The 18,327-nt window shown below is 41.7% G+C and overlaps 3 protein-coding genes across 6 annotated transcripts; 2 read left to right on the forward strand and 1 right to left on the reverse strand.

The window, feature by feature from the left end:
- The first annotated feature begins 733 nt into the window (after positions 1-733).
- Positions 734-8,457, forward strand: glyr1 (glyoxylate reductase 1 homolog (Arabidopsis)). 2 transcript variants are annotated; one of them, XM_027014734.2, is made up of 16 exons: positions 734-832; positions 1,385-1,421; positions 1,604-1,683; positions 1,785-1,923; positions 2,066-2,182; positions 2,539-2,622; positions 4,062-4,115; positions 5,074-5,124; positions 5,263-5,336; positions 5,842-5,941; positions 6,028-6,138; positions 6,270-6,371; positions 6,992-7,154; positions 7,663-7,842; positions 8,015-8,139; positions 8,299-8,457. In XM_027014734.2, the coding sequence occupies exons 1-16, from the start codon at positions 795-797 to the stop codon at positions 8,371-8,373; spliced, it is 1,530 nt and encodes a 509-aa protein (XP_026870535.1). In that variant the 5' UTR covers positions 734-794; the 3' UTR covers positions 8,374-8,457. The 2 variants fall into 2 exon arrangements, with proteins under 2 accessions (XP_026870535.1, XP_026870536.1); XM_027014735.2 differs by lacking the exon at positions 4,062-4,115.
- A 2,345-nt stretch (positions 8,458-10,802) lies between these two features.
- On the forward strand, positions 10,803-15,387 carry rogdi (rogdi atypical leucine zipper). The gene is made up of 11 exons (XM_027014675.2): positions 10,803-10,997; positions 11,165-11,236; positions 11,351-11,433; positions 11,630-11,684; positions 11,980-12,060; positions 12,293-12,388; positions 13,334-13,432; positions 13,538-13,651; positions 13,757-13,806; positions 13,983-14,109; positions 14,335-15,387. The coding sequence occupies exons 1-11, from the start codon at positions 10,920-10,922 to the stop codon at positions 14,374-14,376; spliced, it is 897 nt and encodes a 298-aa protein (XP_026870476.1). The 5' UTR covers positions 10,803-10,919; the 3' UTR covers positions 14,377-15,387.
- Positions 15,388-16,084: 697 nt separating this feature from the next.
- On the reverse strand, positions 16,085-18,185 carry smim22 (small integral membrane protein 22). Of its 3 annotated transcripts, XM_035529390.1 has the most exons (5): positions 18,102-18,185; positions 17,686-17,835; positions 16,986-17,167; positions 16,466-16,533; positions 16,085-16,364 (listed from the first exon to the last, which is right to left on the reverse strand). In XM_035529390.1, exons 3-5 carry the CDS (start codon positions 17,113-17,115, stop codon positions 16,317-16,319), a joined length of 246 nt encoding a protein of 81 aa, XP_035385283.1. In that variant the 5' UTR covers positions 17,116-17,167; positions 17,686-17,835; positions 18,102-18,185; the 3' UTR covers positions 16,085-16,316. The 3 variants fall into 3 exon arrangements, with proteins under 3 accessions (XP_035385283.1, XP_035385278.1, XP_026870477.1); XM_035529385.1 differs by lacking the exon at positions 18,102-18,185 and having other exon boundaries at positions 17,686-18,065; XM_027014676.2 differs by lacking the exon at positions 18,102-18,185 and having other exon boundaries at positions 16,986-17,246; positions 17,686-18,065.
- Positions 18,186-18,327: the final 142 nt, after the last annotated feature.

Raw genomic sequence — 18,327 nt, forward strand, 5'->3', positions numbered from 1 at the left:
GGAATAGACTCCCATCGTTCACTTAAATAAGATGACTCGAAGAGTTGACTCATTCGGAAACTGTCCATCACTACTTAAAGGACCAATATGTCATTTTCCTTGTAAAAGTAGCAAACAAAATTTATGAAAGCAAGGAAATTAAGTGAAGAACATTAAAATGAAGAATCAGATCGATTTATTGTCCTCAAACGAATCAGGTTATGGTTCATAGAGCGGGTTCCCAACATGGAGGTGAGCAAGTTTAAAAGTGTAGACTCTCTGATATATTCAAGTCACTGGGTGTCAGTACAATGGCTGTTTCATTATTTCAAGAATTATTGGGAAAATGACTTATTGCTCCTTTAATTCCAAAACCAAGTACGTATAAGACAAAATAATCATACTATTTATTACATATGTGACAGTTGCAGTTTGAGACTTGTGGTTTTTGTCAGTGTCTTATTAACTGTTTTTATGTCCAGTAACAATCTACTGAAAATGTGACATCTGGAGACAAAAATAAAGTCAAACGACCTGGGTTCAGTCATGGGTCACGTGACCCGTAAGTGGGTGTGTTCTTTCCCTGGGGTCAGTCATGGGTCACGTGATCTGTAAGTGGGTGTGTTCTTTCTCTGGGTTCAGTCATGGGTCACGTGTTTCGTAAGTGGGTGTGTTCTTTCCCTGGGTTCAGTCATGGGTCACGTGTTTCGTAAGTGGGTGTGTTCTTTCCCTGGGTTCAGTCATGGGTCACGTGATCTGTAAGTGGGTGTGTTCTTTCTCTGGGTTCACGCCAACGATTCAGTAACATTTTTAAGATGGCGACTGTGCATCTGAGAATCGGGGATTTGGTTTGGTGAGATATTCTATTTTTAAAACCTTTCCTTGTTCGACTTATTACTAAACCATAACATATTTAAAAGTTAATGTTTTGGGTGTGTTTGCATAATTTTGCAAGTGGCGATCAGCCTATCCGACGATTCAAAACCCAAACAAATTCAGTAAGCTGCTTCTCCGTAGCGCAGGCTAGTATGCTAGCTAGCTGTTCGAACAAGTTAGCCAGCCAGCAATAAGATAGCTACTATTCTGAAGAAGGAAGACTTGTTTCGTCTTAACAAAACTTAAAGTCAGCGCATGTCATTTTTACTCAGCTAGCTAACTAGCTAGTTCCCGTTGACTTGTTCTGGTTGTGCGCAACTTCATGTAGCCCTATCAAGCTCGCTGGAAACGCAGAAGTGTTACTTCGCTAGCCAGGTTAGCTAACTAGTGCTAGCTAGCTAGCACCGCTGCGTCGTCGAAATGCCAGCTGTGTCGTCTTTCTGGACTTTACTTCTCATTTAAGCCTCAAGCGAACCGAACCGAACCGAACACAAAGATGGGTTAACTTTTCCCTTATGATGTTTCTTAGGGGTAAACTTGGACGTTATCCACCTTGGCCAGGAAAGGTACGTTCTGAGCTAAACTACAGCTAAACGTTCCCTTAAACTTGTAATGTTTACAGTTTCATCGATTTCGTTATTCTGACGTTAAGTTCAAATGCTTATCGATAAAGGATCGCAACCCACCATTTACAGGTCATATTTGTTTGAGCCGTTTTCTGACCTTGAACCCATTCTTCTGTTTTCAGATCGTCAGTCCCCCAAAAGACCTGAAAAAACCAAGAGGCAAAAAATGCTTTTTTGTAAAATTTTTTGGGACTGAAGATCAGTGAGTACATGGAATGTTTTACTGTGGTTGTTTGCGGTAGTTTAAGGGTTTTGTGTGTAGATGAATCCCATGTTGACTGATGAAATGCTTTGTCCAATTAGTGCCTGGATAAAAGTTGAACAGCTGAAACCCTACCATCCACACAAGGAAGACATGGTCAAGATAAACAAAGGCAAACGCTTCCAACAGGCAGTTGATGCTGTTGAAGAGTACCTGAAGAAGGCCAAGGGGAAAGAGTCCGTAAGTCTGTTATCCACCAGTCATTACGTGGCCCAGAGTATTCCCCCCCACTGTGTTTTAACAGGCTGAAAGGATGGCAGTCAGCTTTATATGCCTGAGGAATCATGATCTAAGACCCCCTGTGAAACGGCTGTGTTTACAGGCACACGCCTCAGACGACAAAAATAAAACAGACAAGGGGCGCAAAGCTCCTGCAAAACCGATGAAGATAATAGAAGAAGACGATGAAGACGCATTCAAGGGTGGCTCTTCTGACAAGGTCTGTGGTTCTTGCTGTAGTTTCAAATAGTAACAAGAGGCTTAAGGGTGTGACACGTTTATGTGCTTCCTTTTTAAAACAAGCTCATCTGAGCTTTTTTCACAGGCTATATGCCTTCTAGTCTGTGCGGTGGAGTCATGCGATCGACCCACGCTGTTATGATCATACTGTTATGTCTCGGAGCAGTCTAGACTGTCCCATTCAGACCCTTATCGCTCGACTACTACTGTTTTTGCACTGTGGCCTGCATTCACACCAAAGCCTTTAGAATAAGCACTGCATCTAGCTTTAGGCTTTATTTAGCAGGATAAAATCAAGTCTAAGTATATGGTAAATCTGTCTCTCTTTCCCTTAAGGAACAAACTGACTCTGACCCAGAACCGTCCTCTGTGCAACGGCTGGTGGCTGGAACAGTTTCAGGATTCAAATGGGAGAGCAGTGTAGGTGATAAACTCACCATTTGCTCTGCTTGATCTGCGCTTTGCTGTGTCTCAAATGAAGCAGATAATTGTTCAGACAGAATGGATGTGATGAGGTCCAGTCACAAATAGTAAAAGCACCTTGATTTAGTGTTGGACAGGAACACAGTTCAGGTTATAGTTGGGGACTTGAATGAAATGCTCATTTAAGATGTATTTTATCTAAAAAAATAAAACATCCCCCCCTCCTTCCCACAAAAAAATAATAAATTAGATGTAGTAGTCACACTTCATGATGTCATCTTCACCTTGTTGCTTTATGGGTGGAGGCAAAGGGGTCCTGTTGTGCTGCGCATCCGTCACACAGCTTGAAAGCTGTGAAGGTCATTGCCTGCTAATAGGCTTAATGACCGTTTATGGTATGTGTTAATATAAAGATAAGAATGGTATATGATGATATAAAGGCATGTTTTGACGAGTCCAGTGACAAATGTAAAGTCAAAGTGGGGTTGGCATGATGCAACTTCTAGTTAACACACCATGATTCAAAAATACCAAAACTTTGGAAAGTGCCTCAACATAGCAAATCTTACAACTTCAGGGTGACTCTGCTATGGGGATTTATGTTACTCATTGCTCTCATACACTCACAAGCAAAGTAATATAGGCCAGTCTTTAACCATATCACATTAGGGGGTTTCTAGTGTGTTGTAATTGCAATGTGTGTCTGCATTGTGTAGCCCTAGTAAGGGTAATCCAGGTATAGCCACACTTCTAACAGCAAGGCATGAAATTATCCACAAACTAATCTGGTTCTTGCACCAAGTACCATCAGAAATGTAACAATTTTGCCTGGCCAAAGAAATAAAGCCGCTGAGATGAGGTAGTGGGATCCGACATTGACCGTTTGAGTTCAACAGTGGTGTGTGGAATAGCAGGTCAGGGTTGCTCTGCAGTGATTTGACACTGAACAGTGGCTACAGGAAGTACTTGGTTGCAGTCATACCTAATAATGACCAAGCCTATTATACAAAGGGGGCAATTACTTTAACCAGTAATTACCAGTGAATGTTGTAAAACATTCCTATAAGAAATATGTAGAGGCTCCATATATTCAGACTTCAAGTTATCTATAATGTTTGAGTTTTGGTTAAGGGATTGAGAACATTCAGTGTGAGTTATGCAAAATGACGACAGGCATTTTTCATGGTGCCATGTGCCAGAGGCTTAATAAAATAAATAATAATCAAATGAGGACGTTGGCGTGCTGCAGTCTGAGATGAGGGCTTTACCTCTGGCAGCTTGCTGCTCTGTAACACACTCAGACACACACACACACACACACACACACACACACACACCCTCCCCCGTGCAGCTGTATATAGTCACAAATTATCCATGTATCAGGTCACAAAGTCTCTTCAGAGAATAGTATCCAATTTAACTTTTTTCCATTATAGCCAGTAAAGGACGACTCCCATTTCCATCACTTTCTGCTCAGCCAGTCTGAGAAGGTAAGAGGAGACCCAGAATGCTTCTAGTTGGCGCTTCCTGCACTCTGACGCCTGCACATAGCTCAGTAGCGATGCTTGTTTCACTCCTAGAATGGTTTCCCCTCCCCTTCATCACTGCTGTTTGGCTAGAACGGTGACAAAAGCCATACTCCCGAGTACCGTGGCTACATTTCCTGACGTCATGTACAGGATAGGCTACAGTTTAAATGCGTTCCTTTGCTGGGTAGCATCAGATATAAACAAAACAAAACATCCGGAACATTTTGCCATGGTTTATAGTTGTACTAACTGATCAGTCTGTGTTCCCTGTTAGCAGCCTGCTCCTCTTGAAAAATGAATGAGAAATGCATTGGAAAAGGCTGTTTTCAGCCGAGCAGAGGATCCAGGCCAATTTGCTTATGTGCATGAGTGTCCAAAAGACACTTGGCCATGTCTGGGTTAGTGAAATCTCCCTCCCCTCTGCACTCTTCTCTCGCCCTGTGTTTTTCCTCCTGCTTTGAACACCATATTCTTTCAAATGTTATGGACAGAAGTGAAATGATCCTGAACAGCCGAGAAGAGAAGGAAAGGAGCCAGGCCTGTCCGTTGCTTCAAGCTTTTCTGACCACTTGCTGTTCGTGTCTGCCCTGCCCGTCAGAGTTTTGCTATGTTGCAGCATTTCAGTTAAACTGAAGCGTTTGTGGCAGAGAGAGAGAATTTTCCAGTGTCTAACGCTGCTTTTGTTGGGGGAGGGGGGGTGCAGGTGTTTTTCTGCTAGAGTAACATGGATAAGCTACAGGGGCCGATTTCTGATCAGCTAACTATGCAAATAAAGATCGCTCATGACCATGTTAAATTATTTGAATCCTCTTGTTTTCAGTGCTATTCCCCGATTCCTCTACTAGCTCTAGCAAAAAGCTATTTTTTGCAGAAAACCTTTCATGTTTTGTTATACATAATGATCATTTTAATTTTACAGCCAGCCTCTTCGATGGAGCCCATCAGCAAACGGTTAAAAATTATTGAAGAGGTGAGTGTTAATGCTCATTCATTTAAGGGGTTGAAGCACTCTGTAGGTCAGCAGCAGCCCTGAGCACTTATGCTTGTGGTTCTCTCTCTCTCTCTCTCTCTCTCTCTCTCTCTCTCTCTCTCTCTCTCTCTCTCTCAGGATACCGGCTCAACTTCTATTCAGGCTGCAGACAGCACAGCTGTCAATGGCAGTATCACACCCACAGACAAAAGGTATTACCCCAAGGCTGAGGCATCTCTTCATAAGGCAAAAAAACAACTGCCTCAGTGTCAATGACATAGGTACACACACATTTGTGGGCAGTGATAGCTCAGTGGTGAAGGTACTTCACAAGTAATCAGAAGGTTGCTGGTTTAAGTTGCCAAGTTATGACTGTTAAGGACCCATAACCCTCAATTGCTCAACTTGTACTCGGTCATAATTGTAAGTTTCTTTGGATAAAAGCATCAGCTAAATGCCAAAAATGTAAATATTGTTTTCGTGCTGCTGGCACTGAATAAATTCTAGACCAGGGTTCTTGATTTGAGTCCTGGAGGTCTCTTGGGGGTTCTTTTAAAGCAGGGAGAACACTAATCAAAGCTCCCTCCAGAACATGACCCTCCTAGCTTAGCACAAGTCTAGAACGGTCATACACCAGGCAAGTGAATATAAATATTATATACACTAGTACATAATGCCAGTGGGTGGGGTCTGTGTGCCTTTGTTTGGTTTAAACAGGATAGGGTTCCTTGGACTTGGACTGATGGGTAGTGGCATAGTCTCTAATCTGCTGAAGATGGGTCATGTTGTCACTGTGTGGAATCGCACGGCAGAAAAGGTAAACTGCTGTAGGTTAGGCTCTTGTTTCCTGTTAGGAGTTAGGAAAGCATGACCCTTCCCTGACAGCCCAATGCTTCTGTGCAGTGCGACTTGTTCATCCAAGAGGGTGCCAGGTTAGGACGAACACCAGCAGAGGTTGTGTCCATGTGTGACATCACTTTCTCCTGCGTGTCTGACCCCAAAGCTGCCAGAGATGTGGGTAGAACACTACACTAGAGCTCTCGAGTGCCACCTTGCTTTGTGTTGGAATAGTCACCGTCTTAGCCACTAATGACTTCGTAGGTTGAATTCAGTAGCATTGATGTCCACCTTTCTTGGTTTTCCAGCTTGTTCTGGGGCCCAGTGGTGTTTTACAGGGAATCAGACCAGGGAAGTGTTACGTGGAGATGTCCACTGTTGATCCGGAAACTATTACAGAGCTCTCGCAGGTAAGGACTGTAAATAAAGGGGAGTTCTAACGTGGATATGATGGTATGAGGCCATTTCCATCTTTAATTTGAATAGAATCAATGTTAGATTTAAACTGACTTTTATCCAAATATTAGATGTTTTTAAATAACCTTTTTAAAATAAGTAATTAAAATTTCTATGACAAATTGTACACACTTGTAGTACTGTGTTTACCTTTGATGGTTCTTCTAAACAGGGACAGCAGCATTGTGTGCTTGTGCCATGACACTATTGTCTTATAGAATATCCAGCAACATCCATTTGACTCACATGAGGTTTTATTCTAGTTTATGCAATGAGGTTTTGGTAAAATGGTTTAAAGTGTGTGTGTGTGTGTGTATATATATATATATATATATATATATATATATATATATATATATATATATATACATATATATATATATATATATATATATATATATATATATATATATATATATATATATATATATATATATATATATATATATTAAAAAAAATATATTGATTCTGTTGTGTAATGTTGAGTACTCTGCCATCTCTGTGCCTTTAGTGGAAGCCCATTTCTGTACCCCTGCTGGGAGGCTTGTGTAGCTGAGGTGTTTGTCTTTTTTAGGTGATCACATCCAGAGGAGGTCGGTTCCTGGAGGCCCCAGTGTCAGGCAGCCAGCAACTGTCTAACGACGGCATGTTGGTCATTGTGGCAGCAGGAGATCGCTCTGTTTATGAAGACTGCAGCAGCTGCTTCCAGGCTATGGGCAAAACCTCATTCTTTTTAGGTTCATTACACTCCATTATGTCTGTATAACTATATTTTGGCATTGTTAAGGTGGTTGTGTTTGGCACTGATAAAGTGTTTGTGTTTGGGCATGGTAGGTAAGTTTTATTTGTATTTAGACTGTGCCTGTGTTTGGGCATGGTTGGTAGGGTGTTGGTATTTAAGCTGTACCGGTGTTTGTGTAGGTTGATGAGGTTTTCTTTTTTGTTTAGATTGTATCTGGGTATGGTTTGTAAGGTGTTTGTATTTAGACTGTATCTGAATTTGGGTGTGGTTATTAAGATGTTTGTGTTGAGGCTGGACCTATATTTGAGCATGGATGGAAGAGTGCTGATGCTGTTCCTATATTTGGGTGTGGTTGGTAAGGTGGTTGTGTTGAGGCTGTACCTGTGATTGGTTGGTAAGGTGTGAGTCTGTACCTGTGGTTGGTTGGTAGGTAAGGTGGTTATGTTGAGGCTGTACCTGTGGTTGATTGCTAGGTAAGATGTGTTTGTGTGTTTGCTGATCAGGTGAAGCTGGCAACGCAGCGAGGATGATGCTGGTGCTCAACATGGTGCAAGGCAGTTTCATGGCCACCATTGCTGAAGGACTCACTCTGGCCCAGGCTACGGGCCAATCACAACAGACCTTCTTGGATATTCTTTGTCAGGGACAGATGGCAAGCACATTTGTGGACCAGAAATGCCAAAGTAGGTGAATGCTGCTACGCTTGCATTGCAAATAAATGCTCGGGAACATTAGACATTACCTGTACTGTAATTAATGAGTTATGCCAAATTACTAGCCACTGCGTATAGATGTAACACTCAAAAGTGGTTTGAATCCTATCACTGAATGTTGTTTTTATTTGTTTTCCTCTAGATATCTTGCAGGGCAACTTCAAACCAGATTACTACCTAAAACACATTCAGAAAGATTTAAGATTAGCCATTTCCATGGGCGATTCTGTCAATCACCCAACACCTATGGCAGCCGCAGCAAATGAGGTGAGAGAGCCTTATGATTTATGTGCTTGAACATTATACACAAGAAAAGCTTAGTTGAAAATTAAGAAGCTCTATGGAACCAAAGACTAACAGCAGACAGGGGTTTGGCAGATTGATTCTTATCCTGTTTGTCTAATTGAATTGCTCACTCTTTGGCAGGTGTACAAGAGGGCGAAGGCATTGGACCAGTCAGACAATGATATGTCTGCGGTGTACCGAGCCTACATCCACTAATCCCTGAAAATGTCCTCAAACGTTCTGGACCACGGACCTTGTCTTTCTGTTCATTACAGTGATCTCTCTCTCTCTCTCTCTCTCTCTCTCTCTCTCTCTCTCTCTCTCTCTCATTCGTTCGTTCGTACGTTCGTTCCTCTTCCATGTGTGATATGACATCGTCGGTGGCGGCGGCCTCCTCTGTGCACTGCACTGACGCCGTGTCCCCAGCTCGAGGTGGTTTCCTGGTAAAGGGCAGGGTCTCTCTGCTTCTGCATCTCTTACGGCCCACTGCATACACTTCACTCTGGTCTGAAGCCGGGGGGGGGGGGGGGGGTGTTTATTTATCGCCTAAATCTTTGCATTGTACTTGATTTAATTCCCTCTACCAAACTGTTGTTGTCCAGAATTCCATAAACTGCCTCTCGCAAAAAGGCTAAAGGAGCATGATAAATGTCACTGCATTGCCTTAATATCGTAACCCACACCTGTGTATTTATTTATCTCAGAAGAGCACCACATTCTGTTTTGGCCAAGCACATTTGTCTTTGTTTCAGGTCAGATGACCATTTATAGAGTTGACAGTGTCCTTATGCATTATAAAGAATGCAAAACATGGTGGGGGTTTTTTTGCTTTGTTTTATGAAGGTCTATTTGAAACAAAATAATTTCCTGCTTTCTGCAAGGCATTTGAGTGTCTGACGTCTCTGCCGGTTTCCATTTTGAGTTGCAGGTTTTGGTCACTCATTTAGGTTCAGATATACTGTGACTAGATGAGGAGAAAATGTTATTTAGAGTTCAGTGATGTAAGCCTTTTGTGTTTTGGGGGGAGTTTGAAAAGAGAAGGCCATTTCATGTTTTTAGTGGCAGTCAGTCCTTTGGTTTGTGTTTTTTGTTTTTTGGGTCTGAGTCACTGGCCAAGGTTCAAGGTTCCAAAGAATTTGGCAATCTATTATTTTATAAAACCTTTCCATGATCTTGGAGAGTAAACTGTCAGTCTCTTCAGTTCAAGGCAGATTTAGAAAGTATTTTCATATTTTATTCATAAATTATAATTGTGCTTCTTTTGTTGCTGGTTTTAAAGTTCACATTCTCATTCAACTGTGCTGCCTTTGAGTGAGGAGACAGTATTTTTGTTTTAAAACTCAAATCAGATACAGGGTCATTCATTTTCTAAACATTGAATGCCAAAATGAGTAATGAGAGAATTTAGTGATGACTATGGACTCTGAGACTCCATGGTAAGCTGTGTGACCTGATTTAGTGTGGCTGGATTACTCGGTGAGTACAAGATTTAACACGCTTTCATTTTGACCCTACTGAATTTATTAATCTGGTGTCTTAATATTGTAGGCTTTTGTGTTGGCTAATGGATTCTTACTGTAAATGGTTTATTGATTTTGTGTGGGTTATACAGTCCTAATGACCGTGTAAAATGACGAGCTGTTTCCAGTGGTGGAAGGAGAGTGATGGCTAATTGGACATATTTATAATTTCTTGTAAATGTGAAAGTCAAGCTTTTTGTGCAGTCAACTGAATCCTTCTCCGAATAAACAAACCCAGTGTCCAGTTTTGCTGTTGTTTTGAGCCATTGCACTCAGCTCAGACATTATCACCTCAGACTCATTATTTAAGAAGATTTAGAATTTAGTTCCCATGTGCCTGGCTTTGATTTTCAGATGCTAATGAATTCCTCGATATAGCTGGATCAGATGTGCTCAGGGTTGTAACTAAACTCTGAAGGGCAGTAAGTCTCTAGGCTGTTCTTGCACCTTTTTTCCCCTTCTTTTATGTTCCAGTATATGAAACATTACTAAACATTTAGGCCAAAAACGAAAATAAGTTGAATGATCGCAGGGCAAGAAAAGCCCTAACTAGCTTTTGAAAAAGCAAAAACAAAAACCAAATTTAAGCCTGAGCCTAAGACTGATACCACTGAATCTTTTATTCGCGTTCCTCTACAGCAAAGGTCAAATCACAGCCCTCAAGCGCCAAGTTCTGCGGGTTTGCCCCTCCCTTTATCCAGGACTCCGGAAGGATGACTGGCCAGCCAGGTGCAAGAATTACAAACGGATGTGGGGTCCAGGTGCAGACGTGAATACCACTGTTCTACGCTGTTTCGGAGTTATAGCCTATAAGAAAATCTTCCACCTATCGAGTTATATTTAATTTAATGACGGATTACATTTTATTTAATGCACTGGACGGAGTGATCAGGATGTGATTCGGTAACAAATACATTCATGGTTTACACGTTGGAAACGCAATTTTGGAGTTACTGTTTGCTATTTAAATAAACCATTATTTATCCATTATTTATGCATTATTTTATCTTAAGAAACGCTATCGCTTTGAATTTTTCTGTATGGACGCATAAACACAAACTCGAGCGTATCCGCAGCCCGTGGGAACGGGGTGGAACCTTTAGTTCCCGTGACGGAGCCGGACGGCTTTGTTGTGACACCCGCCGGAAGTGAAGGGGGCGGGCTGGCCAGTGGTCTCACAGCTATACTGGCAGCTTTCAGTTTTGTGTTTTCGTTGCGGGTTTCGGGTCTCACTGACTGGTAATGCACGGTGTCGATCGACAGTCTGTGTTTGAAGCATCAAGCATGTCTGCGGCGAGCCAAGCAGAGCGGGCTGTGCTGGTAAGGCTCTGTTTGGGCCTGTTTGGCTGCCGTCTAGTCCATCATTGATGGATGCCTGCAGACGGGCGCTTCTCTTGACTTGTCAGCGTGTAGTGTTGTGTAGTAATGCGACATCCACCCTTTTATAAGCGATATAACACTCATACATCATGTGCTTTCGTGTTAAGGAGGAAGAATTTAACTGGCTCCTAAAGGAGGAGGTGCATGCTGTACTGAAACAGCTGCAGGATATTTTGAAGGTAGTTATTTGTTTATGTATTTATTTGTTTTTGTCACGATCAGTTTTGACGCGGAATGAATCTCTGTCAAAGCTGTGTTCATCCCTCGGTAATGTGTTGTGTCGTCCGTCTTAGGAAGCGGCGAGGCGCTTTTCGGTGGCCACGCCGGGTTTCGAGGGACAGCTTAAACAAGAGAACTTCATACTGGGCAGCTCCACGTAAGATGGGGTTGCTTAAGAGTAGATGCTAACCCAAGCGCAGCACACGGACAAGATAACAATATACGCTTCGACTGTGTTCATCTTTAGTGTAATAATATAAATGCAGTCACCATAAATGCTGTGTTCCGTGGCTGGTTTTGAACGCTGTAAGGTTTATACGTGCTAAGACGTGGATGGGTTTTTTCTTTTGCAGGATGGACCAGGTCAAAGGGGTTCTGACCATGCAGGGGGAGGCACTGACTCAGGCTGTGAGTTTTGCCCCAACGTCTGGTTTGTTTTTCAAAGATGCTGATTCTGACCTTTGGTAATATCAGTCCTTAACTTCGTCATGAACATGAGTTGTTGTTAGTAGTCACTTCAAGCGCAGTGTTGGTGTATTGCTTTGCAATGAGTTCAACAGGCATTTAAGGAGTGAGACACCGATTTCACGTGAAAGCTGAGCTACGAAATGTTTAGTGTTTCTGCCTCTTTTTAGACAATGTTGCCATCTGCGGCTGTTTGATTTCAAAGAAATGATGGTGTCGTCACGTTGTTGTCTTACAGGACATCAACATTAAAGTTGCTAAAAGCAATCAACCCCTGCATTTTGCTTTTCGGGATGATAAACAGTGGAAACTGCAGCAGGTAGGCTGTCCATTAAATCCAAATATCATGTTTATGTCCGGAGGGGGGCTACAGAACATGAGCATACCTTATCATATTTTATGGAGTTATGCCAGATTACTTGATGCCATTTACTGCAGTTATGCTATATTACTTAATGTGTTTACTAGTTTAGCTGGTCCTTTAACCTTCTCTCAGTGTGGTGCATTTAGCATTAACACAGCCCAGTGCACTGATTCAACTTTGTCCTCAGGTGCAGGATGCCAGGAACCATGTGACCCAGGCGCTTCAACTGCTCAGCAGCCGTGACGAGAGCTACCACTTTAAAACCGGGGCCGAGGTCAATAAGGTTCGTCAGGGCCGACTGCAACCTCCGCTGCTGCTTCAGAATGCCGCTCGCGCAGTTTTACGTCTTATGAGTGTCTCGGGTGTACGCGTTCGTACTCGTCATTCAGAAATTCCCGCGTTGCCTCTTCTGGTTCGACCTACCAGGTAAACCAGGCCCCACCTGTGCTCGAAGCTGTAAGTGTTTTCCTAAGCTGGTTGTGTGTTGGGCTACATCTGCCCTCTTCATCAGGGTCAAGCGGATCTGGGCCCTGTTCTTCGCACGCCGCCGAGTACAAGAGAAGACTCGTGCCAGATTTGCAAACCGTGATCAATCCAAGAAGAATAATTTGGTTCTTTAACCATAGACCAGTTAAATAGAATGTTTGAGATGATTGCACATTGCTATGTTAGGAGCATGTACATTGAGACTCAAAGCCATGATCAGCAAGACAACAACTGGCTACCGAGAATGGTGATACCAAAAGTTCCACGTTCTTCACTGACTGCACGAGAGCACCTGTAAGAAGCTCATAAAGTCTGTAGTGATGTGCTGGTGTTGGCACCAGTAGTGGGGCTAAGAGGATGTGGGAACAGGTAAATATATGAACATTTTAAATGCAAGGATTTAAGAACATTTAGGTAATGGTAATTAACATACACATAGTGAGATCAAGCTTGTGGGTTAAATTCCCATGGTGCACACGTGCAGCCTGTAGAAGTCCCCCGCTGCCTCAGTGGACTGGAGGCAGAATGGGGCTCTGACCTGCTTAGACGCTGTTGCTTCAGTTCCAGCAGTATGACCACATATTCATAAATGTTTAAAACCAAGGTAGAAGCACATTTCTCTTGCTCAGCAGGAAAGAGTGTTTTAATGCGGGGTGGGTTCTGTTAAGCGTTTGTGCGTGCGTGTGAAATGCAGTTCTGTGTGTGTGCGTCTCAACGCAGCTGTGTGTCTCTCTCACTGTAGCTCATGGATGCAGTGATGCTCCAGCTGATCAGAGCGCGTAACCGCCTGACCACGCCAGCCACCATGACCCTGCCTGAGCTCGCCTCCAGTGGCCTGATGGTAAATCTCAGTCATCCTGCCGTAGCCTGCAGTGGACATAGGCAGTTACAGGGTTGTCTACCCACCTCCCCACTTCCTCTATAGCTTTCACTTTTCACTCCACAGAAAATGTTCAACCCTGCGCTGCCTGGTGACCTGATGCTTAACCTGTACATCAACCTCAGTAAACTGTGTCTGACTGTTTATCAGCTGCATGTACTACAACCCAACACCACCAAGGTACAGCCACGCAGGAGACACCACACCATCTCATCTACTGGAATCCCACAACTTTATTAATTAATTTTTTTTAAATGGATCCCTTCTTTTCTTCCTCCTCTGTAGAACTTCAAACCAGCAGGAGGTTCAGTGCTCCATAACCCTGGGGCAATGTTGTAAGTCTTCATATTTGCTTTGTTTTATTTTCCTTCTTTAAGTAGCAAGGTGATGGGAACCTTACCATGTTCTTGGAATCCATAAAACACATACGCTTGTGGTTTTTGAATGCTATCTTGTTGTTGTTGTTGTTGTTTCCATTTAAAGCAGGATATGGTTATCCTTGTTTTAATAGTGAATTGGGCAGCAGTAAGTTTGAGGTCAGCCACGTGCACACAGTGGAGTGTGTGGTGCCTTGGCTCAATGACACTCTGGTGTTCTTCACCATCTCCCTGCAGCTCTGCCAGCAACTCAAAGATAAGGTGGGTGTGGTTGACCCCTCCCACTGGGCCTAGGGCCTGCCCATTATGGTTTGCATGCACCCTGCAGCTCTAAAGAGGTGAAGATTACTTACTGACGATTTGACTGTTAAATGGCGAGTGTTTTAGTTCCTTGCCTGTAACTGGTTACTTTGAGGCAGTCAAATGTTTGTGGACGATGAAACGATAACAGTGTTTGTAGTGGTTTCTGTCTCCTTTCTTTTGCAGATTTCTGTGTTCTCCAGCTTCTGGAACTACAGGCCTTTTTAAACCGAGCATGTATCTTATTCACTTCTAAATGTGTCCAATTACACACATATATCACTAAACACTAGAAAGCATATTTCAACTAATATGTAACTAGTCCCTATACCTTAAGGGCCAGGTCCATTGCTTTATATTTTTTGTGCAAAACATTTATAAAAAATGTTTTTATCGACCACATCAGGGGTAGACAAAGAACATCGGTAAGTAGGCAGCACACATCCTGAGTCTTGTCATTTCAACTTACTGGATCAAATGAAGAAAAAGACGTTTGATTTGTCAGCCCTTCAGTAATCATGAAGTACTTTAACATGAGGTGCATTTTGCCATACATGTGTCTCTTACTGAGGGTTTCTACAGACTCTGACGTTCTATCCAGTAATTTATTCTGAACAGAAACTGTGAAGTGTCCTAATTGTTTGAGAGAAAGGATCAAAATCTGATTACCAGTCTTTGTCGTGAGCCTTTTAGTGTCTTTTACGCTTTGCTACACATTCCTGTAGTGAGTACAACCTGCACAAGCAAGCGAAGCCCTCGGGCTGTTAACATGTGGAGTGTTGGTGAGTTAGTTCATGGACGGGTCCCTGCTGTGGGACGCAACACTAAAATGCTTGAGGGTGTTTGCTTGTCATCACATTGCTGTTAGCACAGGGACTGCAGCTTTCAATATGGACACTTCTGTAAAGTAGCATTCCAGGACTATAAAATGAAACTATAGAGGGAAACACTATGTAGCTTGATTTTTAGGTCTGCCAGGCCCTCAGCAGTGTTGGATATCGCACGTCACTTTGTCCTCGTATCGGAAAGGTTGCTGTCAGCCATGTTTAATTTATTCAATTTAATTTATTTTTGATGCTGAATGCACTTGGTTTTGTTTTCCGTGAGAAATATTGATTAACCTTGATTTCATTGTAGAACAAAAGCTCTTTTTCCAGTGTATCCAGGGCATATTTAATGTTGATAACATTATAACTGTGCAATAAACATATATATGCATATATATGCAAAACGGAATTATTTAATTTGATTGTCGCGTTCTGAATTTGATCTAATTATTAGACCATGATGTGGGTTCTTTGATTAAGGTGAAGGGTTTATGAGCTCTTCCTGGGTACAGTGTTCTAGAAAACATGCTTTTTCCCGAGGTCTGTGTTCCATGAGTTTGTATTAAGTTTGAATTTAAATTACATTTTTAAAAAGGTTAACACTCCACACACATTTCAGATTCACCTCTTATAATTTACGATTCATGTTGGATAAAACACTGCAGAAGGATGTGTAATTGGTGTATCTTCAGGGGTTTGTGTGAGAAATGGACTGGATTATAACAATGGATAAACAGTCTACAACTGCAGAAGACTACCTCCCTGTCTGCATGAAGCATGGCATTTGTTCAGAGATGTGGGGACTGGATTTTGCTGCTATTTCTTGATTGCTGACTGGCTGAAATGAAAGTGATTGGATTGGTGCATCGCTGCTTTCCCTAAGGTCACCAGATGTAGTGTCAGAGGTTTTAGGCCGTTGATGGAAACTTCCTATTGAGACCCCTCAAAATATAGAGCCTACTGTGCAATTTGAGATGCAGTAATACATATCTGAGTATCATCACTTACAACACTTATAATGCATAATAATTAAATATTTATTGAATCTTAATTCTATGGTGATGAGACGCATTTCGCACAGCCATTAGACAAAAATATTATTGCAAATGTCCAAAAGTAGACATTTAATATAGCCTAGAAATTTGTTCACCATATTTACACTGGCGATGTTGATACAAGCACATGACTGGATGTGAATATTTGCTTTCTAAAACACTACCCATTATTTACACATTCTCTCTGCTACTCCTTGCACGTAATTTAAACAAAAAAGCATTCAGAAATACACAGTTAAAAAAGGTGGCTTTCGATATTTCAGAGGTGCTTGGGTTCGTCTTTAAACTATGGTTCCAGCGCCATGTTGTCAATGCCCACCTTGCGTGTTTTTGGCTGAAAAGCGCGAAGAGAATTCATGTCAGCAGAGACAACACTGAGTGATGTATTTATGTTATGTTGCTATAACTAAGGTCGTTAGGAACATTCTCAAATACCTTATCATCACAACAGCAGCAGCAACAGCACCTGATGAGAACTAGAATCACCAAGAGCAAGACCATGCCTGAGGAAGCAGGACACCACGATACGGGTTAACGGAACTGTGATGTTGAAAGTGCTTGGCTTTTATTTATAGAAATTTATAAATATATATATATATATATATATATATATATATATATATATATATATATATATATATATATATATATATATATATTTATATATATTTATATAATTTATATATATTTATATAATTTATATATATAATTTATATAAATTATATATATATATATATAAATATAAATTATATATATATATATATATAAATATATATTTCCTTCAAGCTCGGGTCCTGTTTGAGGTTCCTGTGTAGTATCTTAGTTGTTCCCAAAACCGAGATCTCGGATGTTGTTTCTAAGATCTGCTGGAGCCTTTCTCCCACCGTGTGTGTGTGTGCTCCTTCTCTGATTGTTTGTTTGTGTATTACGTACAACGTCTTTTAATATAACTTGCCAATGAAAATGAAGAAAATGGCGAAGGAGGCGATGTCCCAGTCCGACTGGAACAGCTGCTTGGAGGAGAGTCTGGTGACCACGTCACTGAACTGGTTCTGGAAGTCCTGCTGTAGGTCCCTCTTCTCCATCGTCTCGTCTGGACTAAACGTTCAGCTCAACAAACCGTCGTCAATGGACCTGCTATTCCGAGAAAAGCCACTCGCGGAAGTTTGCAGGGAAGAAGGAAAGGACGGGGCTTTTACGTATTTTTTCCCGGAATCTGTTAATCATAACGTTGCTGTGTGTGACATTATTTCAGAATATAATAGAACAAAAATACACAGTATAGGTGTTTTTCGTTTGTTTTTGATACTCCATAAGTCCCTTAGCCCTAAATTAGACTACCTAAGGAATTTAGTCTAAATATTGTCCTTCATACATTTTCAGTTAAAGACTAGAGCCCTCTCAATAGATGACAAGTGTTCGCATCATTCATACAACTGATAAAATTATATTTTATTTCTTAGTTTGACATGTATGCCCATTATTCAGCTGTAATCACAATAAAACATTGACTATTTAAACATTAAACCCGAGGTTTCGCATCACCTCGTACGATAAACACGACCAGATTTGTCTTTTCCTTTCTTTCACGATTGTCTTTTATAAATTGTTAATTGGTTGTACTTTTGTAACGCCAGAATCTGTAGCTCGCTTACCTGGAGTTTCCTTTGGTGTCGTTTCCGGGCTGCCGTGCCGCACCTGTTCCGTAGTTGGAGGTGCGCCATCTGAAGCGCCTTCGCAGATTTTTACAAGAGCTTTAAACCACACGTATACGCTCGGAATCCCACCGCAGCTTTCTCACCACCCTGTCAAATACGCGAGGGTATCTGAGTGGATTACGTGACACTGAGTAAATAATAATCCAAATTTAAAAATAATAAATAAATAATCACATAATGTTTGCTCCGACTGGACTTCTAGCCCAGCTCATTTTATAAACTTTGGAGCAAATCAAAGAGGAGCCTCCCCTGTATTTCACACCGTTTTTTAAATGAGTACTGTTTAGGGAGCTATCTTACAGGCTTATACAACTGTTTCTCAGAGAGACAGAGAGATAGGTTTGAGAGCATACCATAAAAACACAATTAGATGTTAAATATTTTTATTCTTCCTATTTAAGCTATTTAAGCACGCGTAGTTACATTAGGCAAGCTGGCTAGAATAAAAGAACAAAAAGATTTACTCTGAAGTAAGTCGCATATACGCGTTTTTACCCCAACTTAACCCGATAAACTGTGTAATAAATCAGCTTGTCCCTGAGATGAGTTAGGGTGCGGCTGTTGATTACAGTCAGGCCA

The sequence above is a fragment of the Electrophorus electricus genome, chromosome 1 (genome assembly GCF_013358815.1).
Source record: "Electrophorus electricus isolate fEleEle1 chromosome 1, fEleEle1.pri, whole genome shotgun sequence".
Lineage (NCBI taxonomy): Eukaryota > Metazoa > Chordata > Actinopteri > Gymnotiformes > Gymnotidae > Electrophorus > Electrophorus electricus.